We start from the raw sequence: 26,106 nt of genomic DNA on the forward strand, positions 1-26,106 counted from the left end.
AGCACTTGTAAATCCCACAATAGTGGTTAGCTCCCTCCCAAGTAAAAAAGAACCTTATCTGACCCAAAATGTCAATAGCACCATGACTGGGGAAACTTTCTGTTTAGAAACTGGCTTCATATTTATGCAATGAACTTTCAGATTTCTCTCATATGTGATGTCCAACTTAATATATAGCCTTGATCCAGGTTAGCTACTTAGTTGCAAAAAGAGATGCTATCTCAAGACATTTCTGGCACACACTGCCTAATGGAAGCAAAGCATCTTCATGAGAAATGTTTTTCTCTCTTGTTGGTAACAGTGCTTCATGGACAGTTTGATATTAACATAGTTACATAAACTAGAGGGAACTGAAGCTTGTGTTCAGATAAAGAGTAAAGCTGAAGGGATTAATAAGATTTCCCTTATATATTCTTTGCTCCAAAGGGCATTTCTTGTTTTGAAAGTTGTATTTGCAGAAGTGTTGCAGGAAATCTCCATAGGAAGCATCATGCTGACTCTGTTTCCTGCTTTTCTCCTTTACTTTTTATCCTTTAGATATTTCACATTTTCAAGAACAAAATGATTTAAAAGGACTGTTGGACAATCTCCACCATAATATTCAAGCCAAAAAAAGAAAAAATGTAGAAATCATGTGGCTGGCAGCAACGGTAAGCACTCCTATCCGCCTTTACCCCGACCATGGCATCGACAACAAGCATTGTCGGGGATTCATCACACAGTGTTCAAGGATATTCACTTAAATAAACTTCTTAGTTGTCTTATCAATTGAGATAGAGACAGATGAACTCAACAGGGGAAAATACTCCTTTTAACCCTCCTTACCAACATTGGGTTTGCTTGACACTCCAAGGTGAAAGGAATAATCTATGATTTTCTTAGTGTTACCTGTTATGGACAATTGTCAATGTTCTGTAACAATCAGAATTTTGAACTACCTCTATAGAGGCATGGGATTCTAATTGTGTGGTTGTCAGATTCCTGACTTAAGGCTCATGGACATATTGTTCAGTTAATTACCTTGTAAATGGGTTTGTTAATTTAGGTGTTGGCATAAAATTTATTACTGATTGATTGTCATGGGGGTAACGAGCTGAATTGCATATGGTTCTCACTTAATGGCACTAAGTAGAAGGCTAGAAGGATCTGCCTGTTTTCCTGCCTAGATGTTCACACGAATTAGCGAGAGAATCATGCCTGTGTTCTTAAGCTCTTATCTGGCAATTTGAAACAGAGTTCATATTAAATTTATAACTTTTGTTAAAATCTCAGGTCCCAGGGACTTCCTTTGGGAGAGTATCCTGTTGCAAGGAGACCTCATGATGAGCATCTTGTCACCTTGGCCGTGTCACTCGTACAATTCAGAGTTCAGGTTCATTAGCTTTGCAGCACATGTTATTTATGCTCCATCAAAAGCATTTACATCAGCCTTCCTCCTCTTCCCAAAGTTGCAAAGTCTCTTCTCAAACAGAGGAAGGCATAATTTATCGTGAAACCACATGTAATAATCAAACAAGAACAAGGCTGAAAAAAGCACCTGTCATGCTTCCCTGGCGTGCTGGCAAAGAACATCAAAGGGAGCAGGAATAGGAATCTCTGCTTTCAGATGGGGCATTTATACTGCTCATGCTCTGCACCACAATAGTTTCAGAATTCTGGGTGTCTTCAGAGACCACCGTGGTTATTAATTCACAAAAATTCATTACGGGAAGCTTTATGTCCTTTTGCATGTTTGGCTGGAAACATTGCAGCATACACGAAGCTTGATCATTTCTAATATCTGGAGACCATATGAGTATGGCATTGGGTACATGTGGTAAAATCATCTAAAAAGATAAAGCAGTGATAGATACGAGAAACTGAATGGATTTCTTCTCTTAGGATGTGCATTTTCCCATTTGTATATATAAACATTCCCCATCAAGCCTGCATATTTCTAAAATGTTTTTCTGATATGCATACCAATCACATAAGGTTCTTACTCAGCTCACAGTTGATTGTACAATCCCTAACACCACTGTAAGTTGAAAACTTAGTTTCTATATCTGCTTTCTAAACAGAACAATTTAATAATACTCTTAAATTGAAGAAATACGGGAATCCCTCTGACATTACCAAAAAGCTTTTAGTTCTCTTTGCCCATTTCCTCTCTTTATATCTGTCCAATGAAATACTGCCTTTGTCAATGTTTTACAGTCTAATTAAAAGACCAGAGTTGTTTGATGTTTTTCTTGATTTAATTTAAATAATAAATTGGGAAAAATTTAAGTAAGCAAATGTAATCTGAGTATATACGAGCAAGCTTGTATCTTGAAAATCAAGATTCTCCTGTGTACTATGGAGAAACATCTTACTTCCTTTTGACTTTAAATGCAGAACACTGAAAATCTCAAGAAGCAGAGGCACCTGTGAAAGTAGCACTGCATTTTAAAGAATATTAGTTATTTTAAAAATTATATCTCAAAAGTATCCATTAAGGTCTATTTTATGACTGTGGATATAGTCAGCTTTTAAAAATGTGAAATAGTATTTATTTGAAAGAACTAAATTTTTTCTAAGGAGAAAGAGATTGTACGGTTAAACCCTACCCTTCATTTTTCTGTAGTCACTTTTATTGGAAATAGAAGAGAATGAAAATCTGAATTAATAGGGACATATAAATCTTAATTTAAGTACCAGAACCACAATTAAAATACAGGGAAATTTTCACAATAAAAACTGTTTTATGTTTGCTTTCTGAGCTGGCACTTTTAAGGCCTCGTTGATTACAGATAATAAAGTAGATGGTTATTGTGTCACATTAAATTTATCTTAAATGCACGTTGATTAGCATTGCTGATGCTGCAGTTGATTATTGGTATGTCATCTCAGAAAGCCATCATGCCTAAGAGAAGGGAGCAGAGAGATCTACATGCTAAGCATGCTAAGCATAGGGCAGTGAAAAATTGGGCAATCCTGAGTTGGAGACTCTTGTCTGTCTTTTAATACAGACTGACAGAGGAACACCAGACATGCAAATGTTAAAAGTTGGGGCTTCATGAGACCTTTTCACATCAATGATGAGATCTAAGCTAGTTGGTCTTAAAAATAACTGGACTTCAGGTAGGGACCATTTCACTCAAAGATATGAACCAGTCAAAGCTAGCCCTCTAGCTTGGAGAATGAACAGGGGGCATGTCTACATGTGACAGGGTGGATGGAACCTCCTGACTCTGTTTTCATTTGGGTTTTGCAGATTTGTCGGAAACTCAATGGCATTCGTTTTACCTGCTGTAAAAGCGCCAAAGACAGGACATCAATGTCAGTGACACTGGAACAGTGTTCCATCCTGAGAGACGAGCACCAACTGCACAAAGACTTTTTCATCAGAGCATTAGATTGCATGAGAAGGTATCGTACATGTCTTAAACTGTTTTTATGTGACAATCACTTTTTGTTAATTTTCAAGACAAACATGTCACTAGAAGACTAAGCACTTGATGATTTCATCGTATTTCCACATTTTAAATGTGAAACATTCCCCCTATTCATTTGTAACAATAAAATGAAATACAGCCGTGTATACACTCAGTACTATGCATGGAAGGCATACACTCTTAGTTCTTCACTCTGAGTTGAAGGGGTCTACATAGCAAAGGCACCCCTTAAAGAGTACATTTTCTTTACATGTTTGAGTATGTACAAAATAAAACTAGGTCAGTAGACAAACAAAATCTCTCCAGACTGCAACTAAGAGATCGTCTACCGATGGCTGGTAGGGAGGGTCTTTGCATTAGTGACATCCCTTGTTGGAGAGGCAGATAATTTAGAGAGCTGATGTTACAGCTTTACTGACATTTAAAATGCTACTCCCCGAGTCATGTCTTGATTAATTTCTACAGTAACTGAGTCAGAACTAGAAGGAAGCCTTAATGGAGAGAAGGTATCTCATTTAAAATGTCTATCCGCAAAGCCACATGTTACTATAAAAGGGACACGGCAGAGATCAGCACAGAAGAGGTTTCTAGGTTCACAGCCAGTTGTTCCTTTCCTGCCTTACCATATATTTCCTGGACTTTCTTTTCCATTCCCAGTCTCCCAGTAGAGAAACAGATGCATGTCTGTAGCCGACGCATGCCTGCATTGCTGCGATGCCACGCTTTCCCACTAGCAAGAGGCTCCTGATGTCTTCTGTTTTACGTATTTTCATGTCTCCTGTGTTATCATTGTCCAGTAGATTTAATAACCATTGGAGAAGGGTTTAGAAGCCTGCCATGAACATCTCAGCCATATAAAATACGTTTCATTGCTATAAATTTCTTTCAAAAAATAATCATTCAATGCTAATGGGGAAAATACTGAATGTGCAGATCAAATCTGATGTGCAGAGAAAGAATGCAGATGTCACTAAAGATGCTTAGCTAGAAGAAGCACACGGTATATAGGCCAGGGCAGCACAGGATAGATAACATGACTCATCAGCTATCTGGGTGGTGAAACTGTCATCTACTTGGTTAACATAGGAAGAATGTTAGGGCTCTAAAATTAGAAAGCAAATTTTCAAATAAGTAAACAAAATGTTGATATATATTCTGAACCATAAGAATGTGCATTACATATAGGTTTGTTCATAATTCGCATTATATATGAAACTTATTTGCACATGTTGTGGCATGTAGAATAGAAGTTTGTGATTTAGAATTGCTTTTAAAAATTAAAATGCTAGAGATTTACCTAAATCCAACCATATCTTTTAAATTCCATGTCTCTATTATTCAGGTAATGTTTTAAGCTAACTTTCAAATTTATAAAATTTATCCCTTATGTATAAAGTGGTTATTTTAGAACATGACGGTTTCTTTGGAAATAAGTATAGGTGTGTACATATTTCAAAAACACAAAGGCATGTTGATTCAGAAAAAAAATAGAAACATATAACTGCCTGTATTTCCTTCTTTGCATTTGTGGCTTTGTAAGACAAGCTCATGGGAACATAATATTCTATGAGTACAGCAGAGGAGGCAAGAGTTCAGGGTTTGGAGCCAGTTGGTCTAAGTTTGAATCCAGCTTTCATCATATACCACTCAGAGACAGTACATCTCACTGCCTGTTTGTGCCTTGGGCAAGTTAAGTTAGTCAACCTTCTGATGCCTCGATGTCCTTGTGTAAAAACAGTTCTAGGGATAGGAATCACTCTGTGAGAATGCCATGAATTAGAAGACTTGAGGAATACAAAAGTGACAAGACTAATATTTGACACAATGGAAGCTACATTTATTAAATAAAAACTAGATGTCATTTTGATACTCTGATTTAATAGCTTAAATAAAATCTATTGTAGTTACATTATTTGTGAATATGTTGGGATTTAGGTTATACTCTAGTACTTTATATTAAATCCTATGTGTTTTACACATTTAAAACAACCAGCCTTTAAAAAGGTGCATATGTGTGTTTACAAATGCTATGCTAATTACAGAAATGCACTGTGTCATAAGAAGCCTGGGCAAGTTCCCTGTGAACATTGTTGATATTTATATGTATTATTGTATATCCTTACAAAGAATCATGGGCTTTGTTCCCAAAAAGTCATCTTGAAACGTTCTCCTATGAAACAATAGACCTGATGTCCAGAGTGACACTGGACACTCGGGGAGCATTAGAGCTAGCCATTATGGGTCTGCAATCACATTCATCCTCTGTACCAAGTGAGATGAACTGAAATTATTTTATTATGTATTTAAATACCTGAAGTTCATTAGTTAAAATAGAAATCATGTAAAAAAAAAGTTATGTGCTTTTGGAACTTCAAGGTTACGTGCCAAATCAGAGTGCTTTGTGCCCATTTTATGGGCCATGAAGAGTCAACTGTAATGGCGGGGATTTATTTTCCTTCATTTCTCTAATAGTATGGGGCATGCAGGTAGCAGAGCGTCAGGACCCCACAGAGGATCTCTCTCCTTCCCACATAGACAGCAGTTTCTCAGGAACAAGAATGTTTCAACTTAGTAGACTTGATTAGCAGAATCTTGAAGTGGTAATTTTTGACCATTGAAATGGCCCAGCTTTTTATTCATGTTGATAAAGCTGTTTGCTAACCTCTCTACCCCGTGTGGTCTGTGACGTTCTACTCACCAGACGTTGACCTTTAAATGATTGTCAAACACCTTCAGACAGTTGTAAAATTACTTACCTTTATGGCTGATAAGTGAGAGACTGCAGCAGGTGTAGACATTTAAGTTGGTTAAGAACTTTACCAGTATTCTAGGCAATAAGATTGGACTTAGTACTATTTTAAGCTTTTAGTTAATGTGTGTGTGTGTGTGTGTGTGTGTGTGTGTGTGTGTGTATGCGTGTGTGTTTGTGTGTTCCTGTGGTGTCTTGGTATGTTTATGAAGATCACAAGGAAACTTATCAGAGCAGGGTCACCCCTAATGTGTGGGGCCCACAAATCAAATTTACATCTTCAGATAAGCAGGAGCATCTTTTACTCTGATCCATCTACCTGGCCCCAGTGTTTTAATTTTTACTGGTCTCTTTTTTCCCTGAATTTTGAATTTCTGGCTACTTACATGCCAGTTTCTAAATTCTGTCAAAGCTACCATGGGTTATTCTCTTGTGATATTGATGGCAGCAGTGAACTGCGGCTCCCAGCCAATCACACAAGTACAAGGGGGGACACAATGCCATGTGGTGCTGTGTCACTACAATACAATGCCATCAGTCCAGGCTTGTTAAACACACGGACAGCTTATTGCACTGTCATCTCACAGCGAGATTCCTGAGACTTGATTCTGTCACAAGCTGGGGTCTGTCTGCATTGCTTTCAGTGGTGTACTCATGACATGATGCCGTCTTTGATCAAAGTGGTGGATTTCAGACCATCTCTTCATATGAAAGAGCTAGGAAGAAACCTGACTGAGACTTAGTCAGGATCTCTTAGGGATGACTGTGTTTTACAGGGTAATTATTGTTAACCTACACCCACCAGAAGCTACATAAATCAAATAAACAAACAAACCAGCAAAACTCAGGAGTCCGAGAAGGCTGGCCACTGGAATACAGCCAGGAGTGAGAACCATTCAGTCTGCTTCATTTAAACCAGTTTGATATGGATCTACTTACTTAAGCAGTCTATTTCTATTATTTTCTTGAGGTGTGAAATACCTTTGTACAGAGGAAATCTTCCTCATCAAAACACGGTTTTATGAAATGGATGCATAATTGGCTGGATGTCCTGTTTTTTGTTTGTTTCGTTTTGTTTTGTTTTTAGGATAGGGTACAGGAAGGACAGCTCTGTTTTCAATTTTGGAATTTCCATTGAGAGCCAAAAGCTCTATCATCTTGGTGCATTTTTTTTCAGAAGCCCAAGCTTACATTTAATTAATAGTTATACAGATGCAATCTTTAAAACCTCAATAAATTTGACTGATTTTAAAGTTGTTTAACCTAATGTGTTTGCATGTCTAATGGCTACTACAGAGTAAATTAAAACAAAATGCTCTTGGAAAATTATTTCTCTAAATAAGAACTAATAGATTATGTGTGTAAATAGTATAAATAACATAGAACAACATATTTTTCAGTTGCCTGTCCTTTGTCATCCCTTGAAATAATAGTTGAGAAACCATTAATACAACAAATGAGTGTAAATTGACGCATGTAATCAGTTTATCACCTTTTAGGTACAGGCTTATAATTATACCTTTTTAGTAAAAGAAGAAAGGCTCAGTAGCCTGATTTTATGTAAATCGTGTGTGTGTGTGTGTGTGTGTGTGTGTCTGTCTGTCTGTCTGTCTGTCTGTCTCTCTGATTCTCTGTGTGTGTGTGTCTTCTGTGCCAATGCATATAGGTGCACATGCCTATGAGCTCACATACAGGTGTGCATGCCTATGTGCCTGGGTACATGTAGAAGCCAGTGGTTTATGTCAGTTGTCTTCTTCAAATGATTCTCCAGATTATCTTTGGAGACAGGGACTGAACCTGAAGCACACTGACCAGCTAGCCTGGATGGCCAGGACACATGAGGAATTTACCTATCTCATTCCCCTGACCCTCTAGTGCTCAGGTTATGTATGTACACCACCATGCCTGGCATTTTGTAAATGATGGAGTTACAACTCAGATCTTCTTGGTTCTACCGCAGGCTGACACTTTATGATTGAGCCACCTCCCGTGTTCCTGCATCTTTATTATCATGTGGAATGCCTCATTCTCAGCACATTGCATCTGAACTTTAATATGGGGAGGAGCAGGATATGATTTCCAAAATGCTTTGCTTTGTTATAAGTAAGGCCTGAACCACTGAATCCACAACATTATATTTGTGGTACCTTACGCCTTTGTAGGGAGACTTCTGAGGAAGAATGAATAGTTCATCTATTATTTGAGTAGTTATGTCTCCTCTCTGTCTCTTTCCCATGTTGTTTTATTTTTCTTTACTTTTATTGGTCAGTCCAGTTTAATGGATTTTAGGGTTTTCTTATTTCAGAATTAAGGAGATTTGTGAGCCCTGGACACAAAAGTGCCTGAAGCTGACAGGTAATAGTAGATTGTTTTAAAGAACATGTCAGTAGAGTATAATGTAGGCAGGGATACATTTTCTGTTACTGCTGCTACCTCCCTCAAGAATTTCAGTAGTGCATTTCTGTATTATCTCTGGCCATATCTGTTACCAATAACAGAAATAATCTCAGAGGAGTCACTGTTAGTGATATGTAATATGAGGATCTGTTATGTGTAGCAAGTAGCTCCCTTGCTTTGGTCCTGCTGGGGCGATACATCTTGACTTGAGCATGTGGTAGAGGTGGATGCTCATGGTGCAGGGACTTGGAACAAATGAGAGAGGTAGGTAGAAATGCGCCATACTCATTATCTTCTTCACAGACAGATCCAAAATAACATCATCTACTTTTGCTAAGTCCCACCTTCTTGTAGCTCAACAGATTGGCAGCACACCTTTAATAAAAAGAACTGTGGGGGCAATTCTGGACCCAAGTTACAGCATCCCATTCCTGACTACTGAAGAACCCTTTTTATCTCATAAAACAAACATCTTTACAACATCTACAGGAATCCCCATAGCCTGCCTTCTCAGGTCTGCCTTACACAAAAGCTTCTGTAATGTTCAGGGCAAACACTTAGCTATAAATTCCTATGAAAATCCTGAAGGAATTACATATTTCAACATACAGTGGGACCAAAAAAAAAAAAAGATTAATAAAAAGAGTAAGAGAAGAAATCAGACCAAAGCAAGAGCACAAGCCAGGTGGACACACATCACATCTGGTAGCACCATGGCTGGTATCCAGGGTACACGGTGTCGTTGTACAGGCTCCAAGGGGTCTGGTAGCCTGATGTCTATGCCCTTGAAGCAGAGCAATGCCTCTGTTATGGTGACTCTGCTTGGTTCTTCTTCATCACTCAGTTTTACCAGATCCTACAAAGTCACTTTCTAAAATATCAACACTAATTTACAGCATACACGATACCTATATACTTGCTTTCATCTCTCTACATTTCCAAACACAATGAATTTAAAAGTTTAGAGTGAAAAGCAATATTTATTTATACATTTACAATAATTTATATGAGAGTAACAGTCTGCCTAAATGTTGATTATCATCCAAATATCTAGTTCTAGTTTCTTGTTCCTAATATTTTATGTATGGGGAGTTTGTGGATAATTAGAGGGTAAGATTGATTTCAGCATTGATCAACCTCTGGCCTTTGGTGTTTATGTCGGGTTCTAGGAGAGTAGAGTGGCAGTGGTAGTTGTTGTCAATGTATTTTTTTTTTCTTACTTTCACCTTTTAAAACATAAACATGCAGTGGGATAGGACAAGAAGCTGCCTTGGGTTTAGAAAGAGAAACTCTCGGGATTTTGACAGGAGGATTTTTATAAGTGTAAGGGGTAGGCGGAGCCTAGACGATGGGAGGAGCCTGTGGTGGGAGGAGCCTAGGGGTGGGAGGAGCCTAGGGGTGGGAGGAGCAGATCTACATCTAGAGAAGAAAAGGAAAGTTTCAGTAGGAATACGCATGAAATCACGGGAGACTCAGCAAAAGACTGCCTCTGAGCTTGGAAAATGAGGTGTAGCAGAAATGTGTCATAGAAAACATTTGTTCTTTCACTAAAGAAGCAAAGATACAGGCGTCTTTAGAATAAAGGATCTTTAGTAAAACAGTTATGGACAACACTGGGAAGTTCCACATGCCCAGGGAGATTGAGGCGGGGAGATGAAATAAATTATTCTCAGATGCCACTTAGCTATCTAACTTAAAGTAGTTTCTGGGTTTGATGAGGTGGGTTCTCTTACCCCAGGATGGATTGGATCCCATTATAGTCAAGGACAATTTTAAATTTTTGATCCTTTTGCTTCCATTTCCCAAGTGCTGGAGTTACACGGATGCACCATCATAACTATGGGATTCAGTACTGGGGACAAATCCAGAGCTTTCTACATCGTAGACAAGCACCATAAAATTATAATTTCATAGTGAGTTTTTTATATGCAATCCCTGAACCCTTCTCTAGATGAAGATTTTCATGACTGTGAATACTTGCTGTGATATATTCCTATTTCTCTTGTTCTCACACATAGAAACAAATACAGGATGATTCAAATAGTGTATTATGAATGCATCACCTAAAAACTCTTGCCTTCCATCAGAATGCCTTCAATCATCATAAAAATTCCAACCCTCCATCTAACTTGGATGCAGTTTGAGCTACTCCAATTTCTAGTCCAATGGCACATGAAGTCTTCACAAACCAAAAGGCTGTAAGCTTTGCTCCAGAATAGAACATCACAGTTGCTAGAGATGTTCAGATGTCTAGTTTAATATATTTGTGCCCCCAGGATCATGGCTGAATGCCCCGTGTAATTATGGACAATTACACCCCATTCTATGCCATTCAGTGAGCACTCCCGAATTCACATGAGCAAGGATGAAATCATTATAGGGAATCAAGAATATAATTTATAAAGTGTATCATTTGAAAAATTGTTAGTTTGTTAGCTGTAACAAATCACATGTCATTTCTTCAGCACTGCAACGTTGTTTGCTGGGGATGACTGCTCAAAATACAGACACTCAAAGTGAAGCTAGTATGGCAGAGAACAGTGGGCTTCAATAAGACACATAAAGGAAGCATAGAACAGCGAGGGGGAGGATGGTGTTTGAAGTTAAATTACCCAGATCTCTAAAGAAGGGAACTCTAATTCTAAAAGCTCTTAGACACTTATCTGTAAAGAGAAACTTACACACATGCACACACAACACACACACATACACAACACACACACACAAACACGTGAGCGCGTGCGTACACATGCACAGGTGCATGTACACAAGCATGTACAAATGCATGCATGCAGGGGCTGGTAAGCATATGATAAAGTTGAACTGTTTAATGAGGTACTTTCCCAGCTTCCTCTCCCCAACCTTGAGCATCCTTGTGAACATATAGTAAAATAAGCATCTCTGAAGCACTGAACATAGTACTAGTTAGTTCCGTAGTGAGCATCAGGAAACAGTAAAGGCTGCTGTGGTTGTTACTGGTGCTGTGTAGTAATGGTCTCTGATTGTCTGCTGCTGCAGCTGCTCTTGCTTTTTTGTTGTTGCAGCTCTGTCAGCCTAGCTTCCCAAAGAAGTGTTAATACTAAAGCTGTGTATGTGATGCCCTCAAACTATACCAAGGAAATTAGAAGAATGGGCTCTAATTTATTTATTTAAAACTTCTTTCTAAAAAAAAGGCATTTGTATTTATCTATGTATTGTGTGTGTGTGTGTGTGTGTGTGTGTGTGTGTGTGTGTGTATGTGTGTGTTTGTGTGCTTGGATTATATTTACAGGCCTATAAAACCATCAATAAAGTAACTTTGAATTTACTCGCTAGCACACAAAGCAAGCCACAAGCTATTGGCAGTGTGCCTCTAATGTCTTTCTAGTATCTATAGTGAACCACTAATCTAGCCTGCCATGGATATATATATAAACATAAAAAATAATACACTATGTGGCTTTTTTTAAAAGTTTCTTCCTTTTAGTATAATATAGTTGTGTATTATTGACTGATATTTTCCTACCTTACCAGTTCTGCCTCACTGATCATTCTTTGAGGATTCCCAGTTCATTTCTGATACAATGATTGCCACGTGCTATGTCTATTATCCTCCATAACACAGATACACACACAGACATGGTTTGTGTGTGTGTGTGTGTGTGTGTGTGTGTGTGTTTGTGTGTGTTTGTATCCATGTATTGTTTTCCCTCTTGTATGGATTAGTCTATAGCTCGGGACCAGCTTTGCAAGGCAACTATATAAAATGTGTAGCACTTTATAGGCTCTCTGTTTTCATTTTGAATACATCAACCTTATTCATGGCTCTATTTTATGATACAACCTCCCCACCCTATTTACCCTTTGTTTCTAATGTTTCTTCTTTATAACTGGTTGAATTTGTTATATTCATTTAAATTGACAGAAGTTTTAAACATAAGAGAGTGCAAGTACTTAAATGATAATAAAAAAGTATCATGCACTAAGTGCTTTCTTTAAACCCATTTTCAACCAACACCGAGTATTAGTCAGGCAACTCTTCTAAATTTCAAGCAAATCTAATCTCTTACATTTAAGTGAGTGTGTTTTCAAAATTGTGCATACTCTGTGCTATTTTAGAGAGAAAGCCACTATTACACTCCTGAGAGTCTGCCAATCACCTGGATGGCACCTTTGCTCTTGAGTGAGGAAGTCCATCTATACCATCTTTTGTTCAGTTTCTATTTCTTAATTTTGCAACACAAACTGTTGAAATTCTTATAACTTGAGATTTTATTTGATGCTGTGAGTATTTTTCTTCCAAAGAGACCATATCAAGGGATACAGATCTATGAGAGCTTCAAGATACTAGTTTATACAGGACAGACAAAGGAACTATGCTCCCCTCTGTAGAAATGAGCTATTTTTGTCATTTTTGAAATAGATGGCTTCATGGAAAAACCTTTAGTCAATCTCAAGAAGAAACATTATCCTATAGCAAAGTTCATATGATACACAGGGTAATAGTATATTTTAATAAGCATTTTGTGATCAAAAGTTTAATTGGCATGTGATCCTCTATCAATAATTGTATCTTTACCACAGAACATTTTGCTGTTGGGTGGTTTTCCAGAGCCCAAGCTCCGACTTGGATGGATAGTGTTTTGCTCTCAATGGTTTGCTAAAATCATACAATTTTAACATGTATATTAGTAAATATAAATTAGTAAACTAAAAGTTTGGAGATAAACTGTGCAGTCCCTGAACAGGGAATTAAGACTATTTTTATAAGCTTAATAATGAATACAAATGAGATGCACTGGAAATAGAAATGACCCAGGTCCATGTAACTTTGTCTTGCAATAACTTTGTAGTTTTGAAGCCTGCATTCATGATCTAGAAGCATAGTGTTTCATTAGAACTCAGTTCTAAAAAGCAGAACCTTTGTGGAGAAGAAGTTAAATGCATCTATTTTTAGAAAATCGTGCAGTTTTGATATTCATATAACCTGCTCAGATTCAGAGCTTAAGGCTCTTTCTTTCATAAATTAAAATTTCATGCTGCAGAGGTTATGGTTTCAAATCATAATGGAAAATGGACACTGTATTCTTTTTCTATTTAGGGCAAGGTAAAGGAATGTCATGGCTCTTTGCAGTCTGCCCTGTACGGTTTTATGATAAATGTGAACATGATTATTTTGCTACCATTTGCTATAACCCTTGAGTAGCAGAGAGCGGGGTTACATTAATACCCTTGTAATAGGTGCTGAGATGAAAGTGGAGAATACTCCATTTTAGGAACCTTAATAATCTTGGGATGTTAACATAAAAGTCTTGGCAAAAGTGTATCTTGTTCTTCTTAATTAAGCCTCAGTTTGAAAGTTAGTAGTGGCCTGTTGGATATTCCGACCTCCAGTTAAGTGTTTAGCAAGAAAGTGAAGGCTGGTACGTGGGAGGGTTTGGAGAAAAAGAAAAGGGAAACATTGGAATTATGTTCATCTCAAAAAAAATTTTAAATGCTATTAATACATTTCCAAATATTTTTTAACTGTGTTTATTTACTCCAGATTTGGTAAGGAATCACCACATTTTTATTTAGCTAATTTAAAACAATAAAAAATAAATAAAATTAGGGCTTTAGGATATTCTAGAGCTGTATATGCAATTAATAAAGGAAGCACAAGTGTCATTTCTTTCTTTCTTTATTTTTGACATAGTAGACCTAGCTGTGAATTCTTTCTTCCTCTTAAATTTGAGATGTTCTGGCCCTCACGGCTCCTGCGGCTCCCCTCTTTTCCCCATGAGCTACCTGCCATGCTGCTCTTCTGGGCTAAAAATATACACCAGTGTCTAAAGGAAAATGTTTCTTAATAAAGATTGATGCAACACCACAGATTCAAGTTTCCTCCTGTAGAAAATACTCAGCATTTGATAGCTTTGGCATATCTCTGAAGAAACAAGACTAATAAAGTAGTGCATCCTCTCAAATATAAAATAAGGTTTTTGCCCTATAGTTATGTGACCATTGGTTCTAGATCAGTATGTCAAAAAATAAAATCTTACACAAGAACTTCAACAAATGCAAATCTCTTTTCCACTTTCATCATCAACATTTGAAATCTATTAATATTTTTCCTATTAAATCAATACTATAAGGCAAAGTAAATGCCATCTTTCCTAAACTTCACTATAGTATACAGCACAATCGTCTTCATCATTAGTTTGAGTGTATGCATTATTCTCTACACTAACCTTCAGGATTTTTCTGCTGGAGATGTGTTGAATCTAAGTGAACATGTTATGTTTCTGTGGGATTTAATGGGGTGTGCTTAATGAGGGTGGGTGGGCCTGTTGTGTGGGATGGACTGTTTGTATTCATCTGATCTGTTTCCCCTCTATGAAGGCATGCTTCTGTGAACAGCAAGGAACATGTATATGGAGTAACAAGGGCAAGGTTAGACCTTTGCGTTCAAGCAAATGATATAAAGTTGCTTACTTTTGGATGCATTAAAAGACAAAATCCAAATAGAGTAACTAAGATTGAAAAAATGAATTGGAATACACTTTTAAAATATTACTCTTTAACTTGATCTGAAGACCAAAGTTATAGATATTATACACACACACACCACATATGTATATGATAGTTCACATAAGTAACAATCTATACTAGATTATATAAATACAAAATAAAATACTATTTTTATTTTGATTTTTCGAGACAGGGTTTCTCTGTATAGTCCTGGCTGTCCTAGAACTCACTCTGTAGACCAGGCTGGCCTCGAACTCAGAAGTCTGCCTGCCTCTACCTCTCAAGTGCTGGGATTAAAGGCATGCACCACCACTGCCGAGCTCAAAACAAAATACTTATATAAAATTGCTTGACTCTTCTTTTGCTTAGACCTAACTTCATTGTGTCTATGAATCTATTCATATCACCTAGTCATTGTGACTGTGCATAGAGAATAATTTGTTCTTATCAGGCCCTTTCAGTAACTAAATTTAATACTGATTTTTAAATTTCCCAGTACTCATCTATCTTACTAAAGTGAGCTAGGTTGGAAAAATCATGTAAATAGACACACAAACATTTCCTGATTGCTTTGTTCTTTGCTTTCTTGAGTTGGTGAACCATTACGTACTTTTAGTGGAAGAAAAAAAAACCTATTAGTGTCTTGATTATTCATCTCCTATCAGTCAGCCTTCAAGCTCGTTCTATTTCTATGTATTTATATCTTTTCAGGTTAATGGCATTTTATGATGAAAGCACTTGGAGGAGCCCTTGGTAATTACCTAATGACCCTGCCAACCAAGGCAAGGATTTTTAATATGACATTTGTGACAAGTTGTCAGCTGACATTTCCCTGCACACATCTAATCACCAGGGGCTTTCACTTCCTGTGATGATCTTTCCCCTGGCTCGATAGCTATATGCTTAATAAAGATTCTCATCATGTGAAGCTGAAATCTGTCATTTCATCTTCTCCTATCAGTGCCCACTCTCCACCTAGATCAACAGGTGCTAAGTCACTGTCTCTTCCCTTGCCTGCTTCTCAATTATTTGAAGGTGGTTTCTGGATTGCAGGAAATTATTATAAATCCTACACAATGGAACTGCATGTACCACTACTCCCCAATGCCATTTCTGCCACTTTCCAGTACACTTTCTATTTTAATTCCTCACAACTATTTACAAGCAAAAATTAGCTAGCCAGTTTTCAATATGAACGATACAAACTAAACTCAGGCCAGGGGCTGCCTTCATCCTTCTCTCTGCCCCACCTCTTGATGCCCCTAACCCTTCCTCTTTCCTACCTTGCCCTCCTCCTTGCCTTCCTGCCTTCTGTAGGATCAAGTTGTTTAATGTCCTAGAATCTTATTTTAACCCCATGGATTAGGTATTTAAATAGAAAAGAAGAATACAGTTATAGAGTTCTTCATGTTTTACAACTATGAAATAATGGAGCTGGGGATTCTTTCTTCAAGTCCATCGTTCTAAGAGCAGAAGATGGCCATTTTATATTTGTCTTTATTCCTGGGTTCATGAACTGTATAGCATTTTAAAAAGTGTTCCACGCCATTACGAAATAATAGGAAGATGTGTTTGGTGCTCTGTATATTCATGTGCAGCAGTGTTTCAGCCATCCTTACTTAGATACTTCATATTTCACAATGGCATACAAATAAATACACTCTTACTATTGACCTTATCACTGAGATACGGGCATTGAAGTAAATGGGAATTATATATCTCCTGTGTTTTAAGAAAGGGGGTAGAGTTTTGTGATAAGACGTATTTGATTTTCTATATGTTTGTGGTGTGTAATTTATTCATTTATTTATAGGCAGTGTCTCTTACTGGCCTGAAACTCCCCAAGTGTGCTAGACAGGCTTGTTGGTAAGCACCAGCAGTCCACAATGTGTCTGTGCTTTCCCAACACAAGAGTTAAGGTGTCCACCAACAAGCACAACTTTTGTGTGTATGTTTTGGGAATGAAAAAAAAGTATTTTACTGGATAGCTACCTTTCCTGCTTTATCCAGTGAGACCTAATTAATCAGTAATTAGAACTATGTATGGCATATTTATATAAATAAATACTCTAAATTAGTATTTAACAGGTAACTCCAGAGTGCTGATACCTTTGGATACTGAGTTTCCTACAACTTCTAGTCATGGAAAGACTAACACTGTAAGCCAGAGGTGTGTACATGCAGGAAGCCACTCTGCAGTTCATTTGCTGTTGCTTCTGGGATTACACCGGAGTATGAGGCTTTGACTGAATTTACAGTTTCGGGACATAACTAATTTGGTATTTGGCTTCATATCCCTTTAGCTCCCCTGCTGAACACAAGCAACACAACAAAGCTGAGTGGAATAAAATGTCCCTTGATGACAAGTCAGAGTGAGCATGCACCCAGTTTGAATGAAGTAAGGTGCTAGTCACAGTGCTGAGCCACAATGTCTTTCCTGGGGTACAGCCTGTCTCTGCAGTGACCTACCTACCACTACTACAGGACAGATCTGTCACAAGAGTCTGACATGCTTTTCTGTTTTGTTTTGTTTTTTTTTCTGCCAAGTAGAGACTGCTCAGGGTGGTGTTAGCTGACTTTACTGTGTATTAAATCTATAGAACACTCTATTTTATGTTGGGTCATCATACCACTATGGCAAAAGATAGCTCCCACAGGATGCCAATGATTCTGAACACTTCCTTATATATTCTGACAGTCAGAAAGGGAAGAAAGTATAGGACATATTGGGTGCCATGAGGAGTGGGCACCCCCTAAGCTGGTATCCATGCCAGATAGGATAAACACTTCCTACCTATACAGAAAACACAAAGGTTCCTGATAATTAAAAGTTTTTTCTGGGGCTAGGGAGGTGGCTCACTTGGTAAAATATTCACATTGCAAGCATGAGGATCTCAGTTTGATCAGCAGAAGGTATGTGTAAAAGGCCAGGCATGGTGATCTGCTTTTGCAATCATAGCATTGTGAAGTCCAAAATACACAGTTCACTAGGGCTGTCTAGCCAGGTAAGCAAACCTACTAGGTAACTTCTAGCCCAGAGAGAAAGTGTATCTTAAAAATAAGAAAGTAAATAAATGTGGATGGCAGAGAGGAGGGACTTCTGCCATAGTCAGTCTTCTGCTGTACAAATATGCATACATACATGCACACATGTTTGACTCTTCACAGAAACATACATAAAATGCAAACACACACACAGCCCTCCCCCCAACAGCCATAATCTAGATAGTTCAGCAGGGTTTTTCTTGAATTCTAAGACTGACATATATTGACAGTTAATATTAAAGTGGATTACTTTATCAAATTATGAGCTCAGAGAAAGTAATGGTTTTAAGAGGATCTAAAAAGTGAAATTTGTAAGCATAGATGTTCTTTATCTGCCCATACACACAGGCAGCTGAATTCTATCCTGGCTGCACTGTCTCCCTTTATAGCTGACTAGAAAGCCAAGGAACAAACAAAAACATGCCATCCCACATTAGCTTCAGTTTTAGTTGGCCAAACATCAATAGTTGTAAAGACTGTGAGTACTCAACTCCAGCTAGTCACCCTTTGTTCTCAAACATGGACAACTGTGTCTGAGCAAGCAAATACTCATGTGTTGGTTTGTTTCAACAATCCTACCAATAACTATAATATCAAGCTAGACTTGTTAGGTGGGCATGCTACAAGAATTCTTCTGGAGGCCTTTGAACACGATATTGAACTGGAGAGTACTGAGTCTCTTACACAGCTATGTATTTTTGGAACAGAGTAGAGATTAAGGCCAAAATGGTTTCTTCAGTGATGCTCTGAAGGAAAAAAAAAGAAAACAAATATAATCAGAGAAATAATATCCATTTATGAAAAATGAAGGATTATCTTTTTGGAAATGTGTCCAAGAAATTAGGGTTTGCCTTCATCCTAAAGCTTTGTTGATAATGCAAGCTGATGAAGAAATCAAATAGATATGGAAGCTACCATTACATTGTTTGCAGCATGACAATCCTCTGATATCAACTAAGATTTACACAACCTTAAGGCACCATGTTCACCATCTGTACAACTAACCTACTACTATCCACAAACAAAATACAACAGTTCATAGAGAGGAAAATACCTGGCTCTTATCTCATAGAGGACTGTATTCATAGGAGATTTTTACATACTGTTCTGTATAGTATTGCATGGTAAACAAAGTAAAACATTCCTTGCCATGAAATGAGTCCAGTCTAAGGTGGTAGAGGTGTAGGGCTGCGTGTGATGGGCTCCATGTGCTGCATGCAGGCAGAGCTCTGAGAGCTTGAAAGAAGGAGGATAGCCTCTGGTACATTAGAGTTTGGACTTGAGGGACAATGAACTGATTCTTTCAGTTTTAATTTTTTATGAATCTTAGATACTGTGAATTCTAGAAATGCTTAATAAGGAGTGATATGAGCATGACACAAAAAGAGATTGAATTTCCATGGATTTTTAGGGCATAATTTTAATAGAATTTAAGCATGCACAGCTCAAGGGAAATAGAATTCTACTCATTCTGGATTTTATTCCTTTACCTTTTGCCCAAGGATGTGTAAAAATTTCCATAATGTTTATTAAAATGGAAGCGTATTTCTGTCCTGGCCTGTGGAATTTTGTTAACATAGATGACAGCACTGCCTGCCCTCTTAACTTTAAATCCAAGGCTGAAGATGCACATGCCAGTTTGCCTGTGGCAGGTGAAGTTGCACATGCCCATTTGCCTTTGGCAGGTGGGATAACTAGGAAACCCTCTCATTCTTAAGGCTTGGGTAGAAATAGATGAATTCAGCTCCTTTCTTGAATGAAAGTTTGACTTATTCTCCCTCCAGTCCCTAAGCAAAAATTGAAAGATGAACATTGGCAGCCAGTGGAGTCTGAACACAGGTTAGACTTCAGTAATTTTAGAATAAAATAAAGATAAAGTTATGCAGATAGAAAATGCATGAGTAAATTTTAATGTTTTTATCTTAAAAGAAATTATTGTCATTTTGGCATTAAATGTGTTACACTTTATAATTGTTGCCTTGTGACATGACAGGGATATAATTACCACCATGATCCTCGTCATTCTTGTCTATGGGCACATTGACATCACAGGTAGTATAGTACAGTTGTAGAAAATAACTTACCTTCTTAGAGTTTTCCCCATCCTAGTTGTAAATATGGTTGCCACATGGAAAATGAGAACTCTGATTTGTTTTCAGAATTCCCAAGCAACCAGCATTTGAGAGAGCAGCCAAAGGTGGCTGGCTGTCCATCCATCAGTCAGCCTCCTCTGCTAATACTGTTCACGCCTCCACGGGTGAAGAGAAGACAGTTGCCTTCTAACTAACAGCACTCCCAGTACTCACTCCCAGTACTCCCAGTACTCACTCCCAGTACTCCCAGTACTCCCAGTACTCACTCCCAGTACTTCCAGTACTCAGTCCCAGTACTTACTCCTAGTACTCCCAGTACTCCCAGTAACCACTCCCAGTACTCCCTCCCAGTACTCACTCCCAGTACTCCCAGTACTCTTAGTACTCACTCCCAGTACTCCCAGTACTCTCAGTACTCACTCCCAGTACTCCCAGTACTCTCAGTACTCACTCCCAGTACTCCCAGTACTCCCAGTACTCACTCCCAGTACTCCCAGTACTCCCATCTTCACTGTGGATGGGATGTGATTAGGTTATCACCCCTTTGTGAAGTCACATTTCAAACTTAGTATTTGATGTTCATTTCCAGCAAAATATGCATGCTATATTTTATGCTTAGCTGTTTCCAACATTCTGTGCACTTTGTTACTGACCACAGTATTCAACAGTTGCTCCTTTCTGAGACATGGAACTTAGGTGTTCATAGAAATAAAAATTTTAAAAGATCCTTGAACTGACTTTCCTCATCTTTCTATCACCAACTTCCTGGGCCAGATTTTTGTTTCTTTACTTCATTTTATCATGTTTGCACAGTTTCTGTCTCCTGAACTGCTAGGTCTACTTTGCTATCAAAATTCTACAAGTGAGTTTATTTGGATTCTTTTTTCCCTGGTTGTATAAAAACTCTGAATAGGCAAAGGGTGGTGGTAGGTTTCTTGTCTTGTCTTGTCTTGTCTTGTTTTGGTTTTGTAGTGTTTGTATCCTTGACCATTGCTAAAGATCCACTGTATGTTGGACAGAAAGACATGGAGGCTGAGCGCTCTAGATACTTGTGTCTCTGCCTTTAGAAAGTTGAGATCTTCAGCTCCAACTGCTAAGGTTGCAGGGTTACTGTTCTAGGATTTGACTATCCGGGCACCCAGGACTGAGTGAAAGCTCACTTTTAGCATTTAGAGATACACCATTCAGCACCAGCTCAGGGGTGAGGCTCTGAAGCCTTACACATCAAGACATGGTCTTTGAGGCTTGGCAGCTAACATTCAATCTTTCAAGGAGCTGGGTTCTCAGTTTCTACCTTTGTCTTTTGACCATTGTGTTGTATGTCAACTTGACCCAAGCCAGAGTGATTTGGGCAGAGAAATACCCTCACCATTTGAGAAATACCCTCACCAGATTGGCCTGTGTGTACACCAGTGGTACATTTTCTTGATTGATGGTTGGTATGTGAAGGCCAAGCTCACACTGGGTTCATAGTTGTGTGTGCTATAAGCAAACTGTCTAAGCCATGAGGAGCAATCTAAGTAAGCAGTGTGCTTCCATGGCCTCTGCTTCAGTTCCTGCTTTCAGAACCCTACCTTGAGGTTTTAGTCAGACTTCCTTGCACAATGAATTGTAACATGGAACTTTAAGTGAAATAAACCCTTTCTCCCCAAGTTCCTTTCAGTCATGGTGTTTCATCACAGTGATAGAAACTTTAACTAATGCAATAACTTTCTTTTCTTCTTGCTTTGTTCCACTGTTCTGCCTTTTCCCAGCTGTCTCTGCCTCCCTCTGCCTTTTTCTCTAGTCATTCCTGTAGCTGCCTTTCCACAACTACTACTGTTCTCCCCAACCCTCACCACTGTTGCTGCCACTGATTTGGCACTTCTGCTGCCTCCACTGTATGCTACAAGCTTAGGGCATACAGTGCTAGCAATGATGGAACTCACAGGTGAGCATGCAAAGATCATTTGAAAAAATATGCCACTTTTATTTTTACTTTATAACATCAGAAGTAGCACAGGAGGGTCTCCCAACTGATTCCAAAAGTGAATTGCACAACCTGTTTATATATATATATATATATGTGAAGGTGGATTTGGAAAAAATGTGGCATAAGAATGTGATTTTTAACTTGCACATCACTGGACAACTTCTGGCATGATAAAAACCAATTACATCAGAGGATAGACACAGCCCATCCATCTGTCTATCATAAATATTTCTATGAATTGCTACTGAACTGTTCTTTTGAAGTCAGTGTTGGCCAAAAGCAGGACCCTAGAGGAACTATAAAGAGAGTTATGCAAAGTTCATCTCAACTTGACTGGCGCACTGTGAAGGTTTTTGGAAACAGTGCAGACTATATTATCATGAAGCTTCCTGAAGCAGGAGCCATGTCTTCAACATCTGTGATTAAAATATTCTTTGTAGCCGGAGTGTGATACCCTCCATTCACTCCCATCTCAAATCTATCAGGCATGTCCAAGTGGGAGATTGATGGAATAGCTCACTCTCAGCAACTTCATTTACCCACAGAAAAATAGGAAAGGGTCTTTATATAAAAAGGCTTAATGAAAGTTCTCAGAGCCATCTAATAACACCTTTCAGAGTTTAATAATGCCTAACCCTTGCTCCATGTCACAGGAAGAGTCATACTCCTGTCTTGCCGAGCAGGCTCCCTGCCAGGCAGAACTGGGCGAGAGAGGGAGAACCCTGTCCAGCCGAGCCTCTCTCCCAGGCCTGAGCAGGGATGGTGAGTGTCATGGCTCAGATCGGAGTCTGTCAAAGCAGGAACTCGTTTTATTATATCAGTCTTTTCTTTATAAAGGCCTGAGAGAGGAGGCAGAGTTTTCTGCTTAGGTGAGATGACATAGGGGGAGGGGAAAGTTGATGAAGGGTATGGGGTGACTAATGGAACCAACAGTTATGTCAGCAAGAGTTAGGCAAAGGCAGGCTTAAGCAGGTTGTTCTGAGTCACTCCAGTACAGAAGTGACTGTGACAGTTTACAAAACTCAAGCCAGGCTCAGGTTTGTCCTCAAGGCCCAAACCAGAGCCAAATAGAGCCCAATGCTGTCTCACAGTCTTCCTGAAAGCTTGGTATTTGGGGGGAAGGGAATAGATGCCTTAATACAATTGATACCACTGTCACTTCTTTTGAAAGTCAAATCTGGGGCTGGAGAGATGGCTCAGTGTTTAAGAGAACTGGTGTTTAGCTCCCAGTGCCATCTTTAGCTATAGTTCTAGAGGTCTATGTGCCCTTTCTGGCCACCATTGACACTCAACACATGTTGTGCATATAAACGTATACATACAGGCAAACAATTGTGCTCTGAAAATAAAACAAATATAATTTAAAAAGTCAAATTTACTTAATGTAGCAGTGTCATGAAGTCTAAACCTCACTTTAAAAATAAATCATGTAAATGTATAAATACTGGTTGATTTTGGTCTTTCTTGCTTTATTGAAAGATTATTTTCGCATTCTTTATATCAAGAGTTTCTGTAAAAAAAAAAGCTTACTGTAGAAAATCAATACATATCTGTGCAACACTGAACAAATAATATTTATATTATAACACTTAAGATTCAGAATGACCTCTTAACAATTTCTAATGCTCAAGGCCCAGGATGTGTGTAGGCAAATCCTGAGAAGTAAGCCAAATATTAATGCAATTTAATCTTTACTTTAATGGTCATACCATCTAGCTACAACACAATCAGTCAAATGTTAAAAAAAAAACAAAAACAAAAAAGTTTTCCTATTTGACAATGAGCTGCTTTTATTTATCTGCTAGGATCAATAGGTTTTTAGTTACTTTTTCATAAACACAATCTAAATCCCACCTAGGCTGAAAGACCATGCATCCCATCATAAATGACAACAATGAATTTAGAACATGAATTTATTTCAGTGCTTCTTAGAGTTGGTACTAGTAATGAAGTACTGACTGTTTAGTTATTTTAATTTGGGGTCCTTTGTTGTTGTTTGTTTGTTTGTTGAGACAGAAGTCCCTCTATATAGCCTTGACTCTCCTGGATATCACTTTGTAGACCAAGCTGGCTTCAGACTCCTATAGATCTTCCTGCCTCTGCCTCCCAAGTATTGGGATTAAAGGCATGTGTAACCACACCTAAAAATTTTAGGTTTATTTATTTGTGTTTGAACCTAGTATAATATAAAACCAGTTTGAACCTAGTATGATATAAAAAAATTGGTTCTATTAGAAGTTACTCTTGTGATTCATCTCATTTGGAATTATACATTCTCAGAGTAGGTCCCATCTTCATATATATATAATTTTATATATATATATATATATATATATATATAATTTTATATATATATATATATATATGAGGCAGTATCAGGAATTCATAAACTAATTTTATAACTATATATATACATATATATATATATACTAACTATATATGTATGTACATTTACTATTTGTCTATTCTTAGCTATATTTAGCTGATTAATATTTAAACTTAATGACATTAAAGCAACAACACATAGTTGTGATTGTGACCACACAGGTAAACAGGTCTTACTCTTCAACCTTTATAAAAAGTACATAATGGAAATTAAATGACCTTTATGTATGCTGTCATGTCATCTCCAAATACTCACTGGCCAATAGTATCATTGTCAGTAGATGTACTTAGATATAATTTATGAATCCTTCTGGCTATGTACCCTCTTATAATCACATCCCTTACCATTGTAGGAGGTCAGAAAATATTAAAATAAGTGTTGCAGAGCCCCATCTAATTCAGGCGGACACTGTGGTTGATACAGTCTTCAAGGAAAGATAAGGAAATACCGAGCTTTGTGCGATGACCACATTTTTAGATTATTGTGTATACATGTGCACTGCCACAAACTGTTTTCAGTCTTAAAAGCAATCACTCTCCCTATGACCATGACACATTTTTCCCTAAACTACACAATATGGATAACAAAACCCATTTCCTGATCAATTTAAGTTTAGTTTCCAGCCAGGATGTGAAATGTGGCTATGATGAGCTTTGTCTTCCAGCAGCGCTTATCTCATTGGTGCATAGGAAAGTGCTCAGAGACAGGGGTGCTGTTCCCAGATGTGGCTCAGAAGGCATTTAGCTCTTCAGAATCAGATAATAAACCAGGACCTATGAAGGGTGTACTATTACACTGAGAACTGGGCAGCCAGCCTGCTTTGCGTTTAGTTTTTCTGCATAGCAGAGGATATTTGTATCAGAGGTTTCCAAAATGATATATTAAATGTCACTAATGACTATCTAAAGGAACTTCATGAAACTAGTACATATCTCTAAAAAACAGAGAATTTCTTCTAGTTCCCTACAAGGTTCTTATCACTGAGACTAGATGCATGATTTATAGGTTAAGAGCATAGACTCCTGTCATAGAGGGCAGAGGTTCAAGTTTCTACCACCCACATGGGACAACCCACATCTAACTGTAACTCTGACTCCAAGAGATCTGACACCCTCTTTGTATGCACACACACACACACACACACACACACACATACACACACACACACAAAGATAAAAAGCAAATCTTAAATTAAATATATTCTATCACCACTTAAGCTTTTAGGAAGATGCTTCTATTTATTTCTTTTTAAAAAAAAATTTATTAGTTATTTTTTTATTTACATTTCAAATATTATCCCTCTTCCCGGTTTCTTCTCCAAAAGCCCCCTATCCCACCTCCTTTCCCCTTGCTTCTATGAGGGTGCTCCCCACCCACCCACCCTCTGCTGCCTCACCACCCTAGCATTCCCCTACATTGGCGTGTCAAACCTTCTTCTAGTTATTTCTATTATTGAGTGCTGAAATATAAACTGTAAATGTGATCCTACTGTGGCTCCTTATGACTTCCATAGATCAAAATTCAAGTCGGAATAAGAAAGCCTGGACTAGGTTAGAGAA

At 38.0% G+C, this 26,106-nt stretch overlaps 1 protein-coding gene across 23 annotated transcripts in view; it reads left to right on the plus strand.

Annotated features, from left to right (window-relative positions):
• Inpp4b (inositol polyphosphate-4-phosphatase type II B) overlaps positions 1-26,106 on the plus strand; it is a 752,337-nt gene that overhangs the window by 698,609 nt on the left and 27,622 nt on the right. For 21 of the 23 annotated variants that reach the window (XM_031340451.1, XM_031340446.1, XM_031340450.1 and 18 more), the window contains 2 exons: positions 538-650; positions 3,236-3,390. In XM_031340451.1, the coding sequence (XP_031196311.1) occupies positions 538-650; positions 3,236-3,390 (268 nt within the window). Of the gene's footprint in view, positions 1-537; positions 651-3,235; positions 3,391-4,073; positions 4,296-20,255; positions 20,465-26,106 lie in introns of those variants that run through there. The other 2 variants (XM_031340456.1, XM_031340458.1) reach the window with 2 other exon arrangements.

Source organism: Mastomys coucha, unplaced genomic scaffold, assembly GCF_008632895.1.
Source record: "Mastomys coucha isolate ucsf_1 unplaced genomic scaffold, UCSF_Mcou_1 pScaffold22, whole genome shotgun sequence".
Taxonomy (NCBI): Eukaryota; Metazoa; Chordata; class Mammalia; order Rodentia; family Muridae; genus Mastomys; species Mastomys coucha.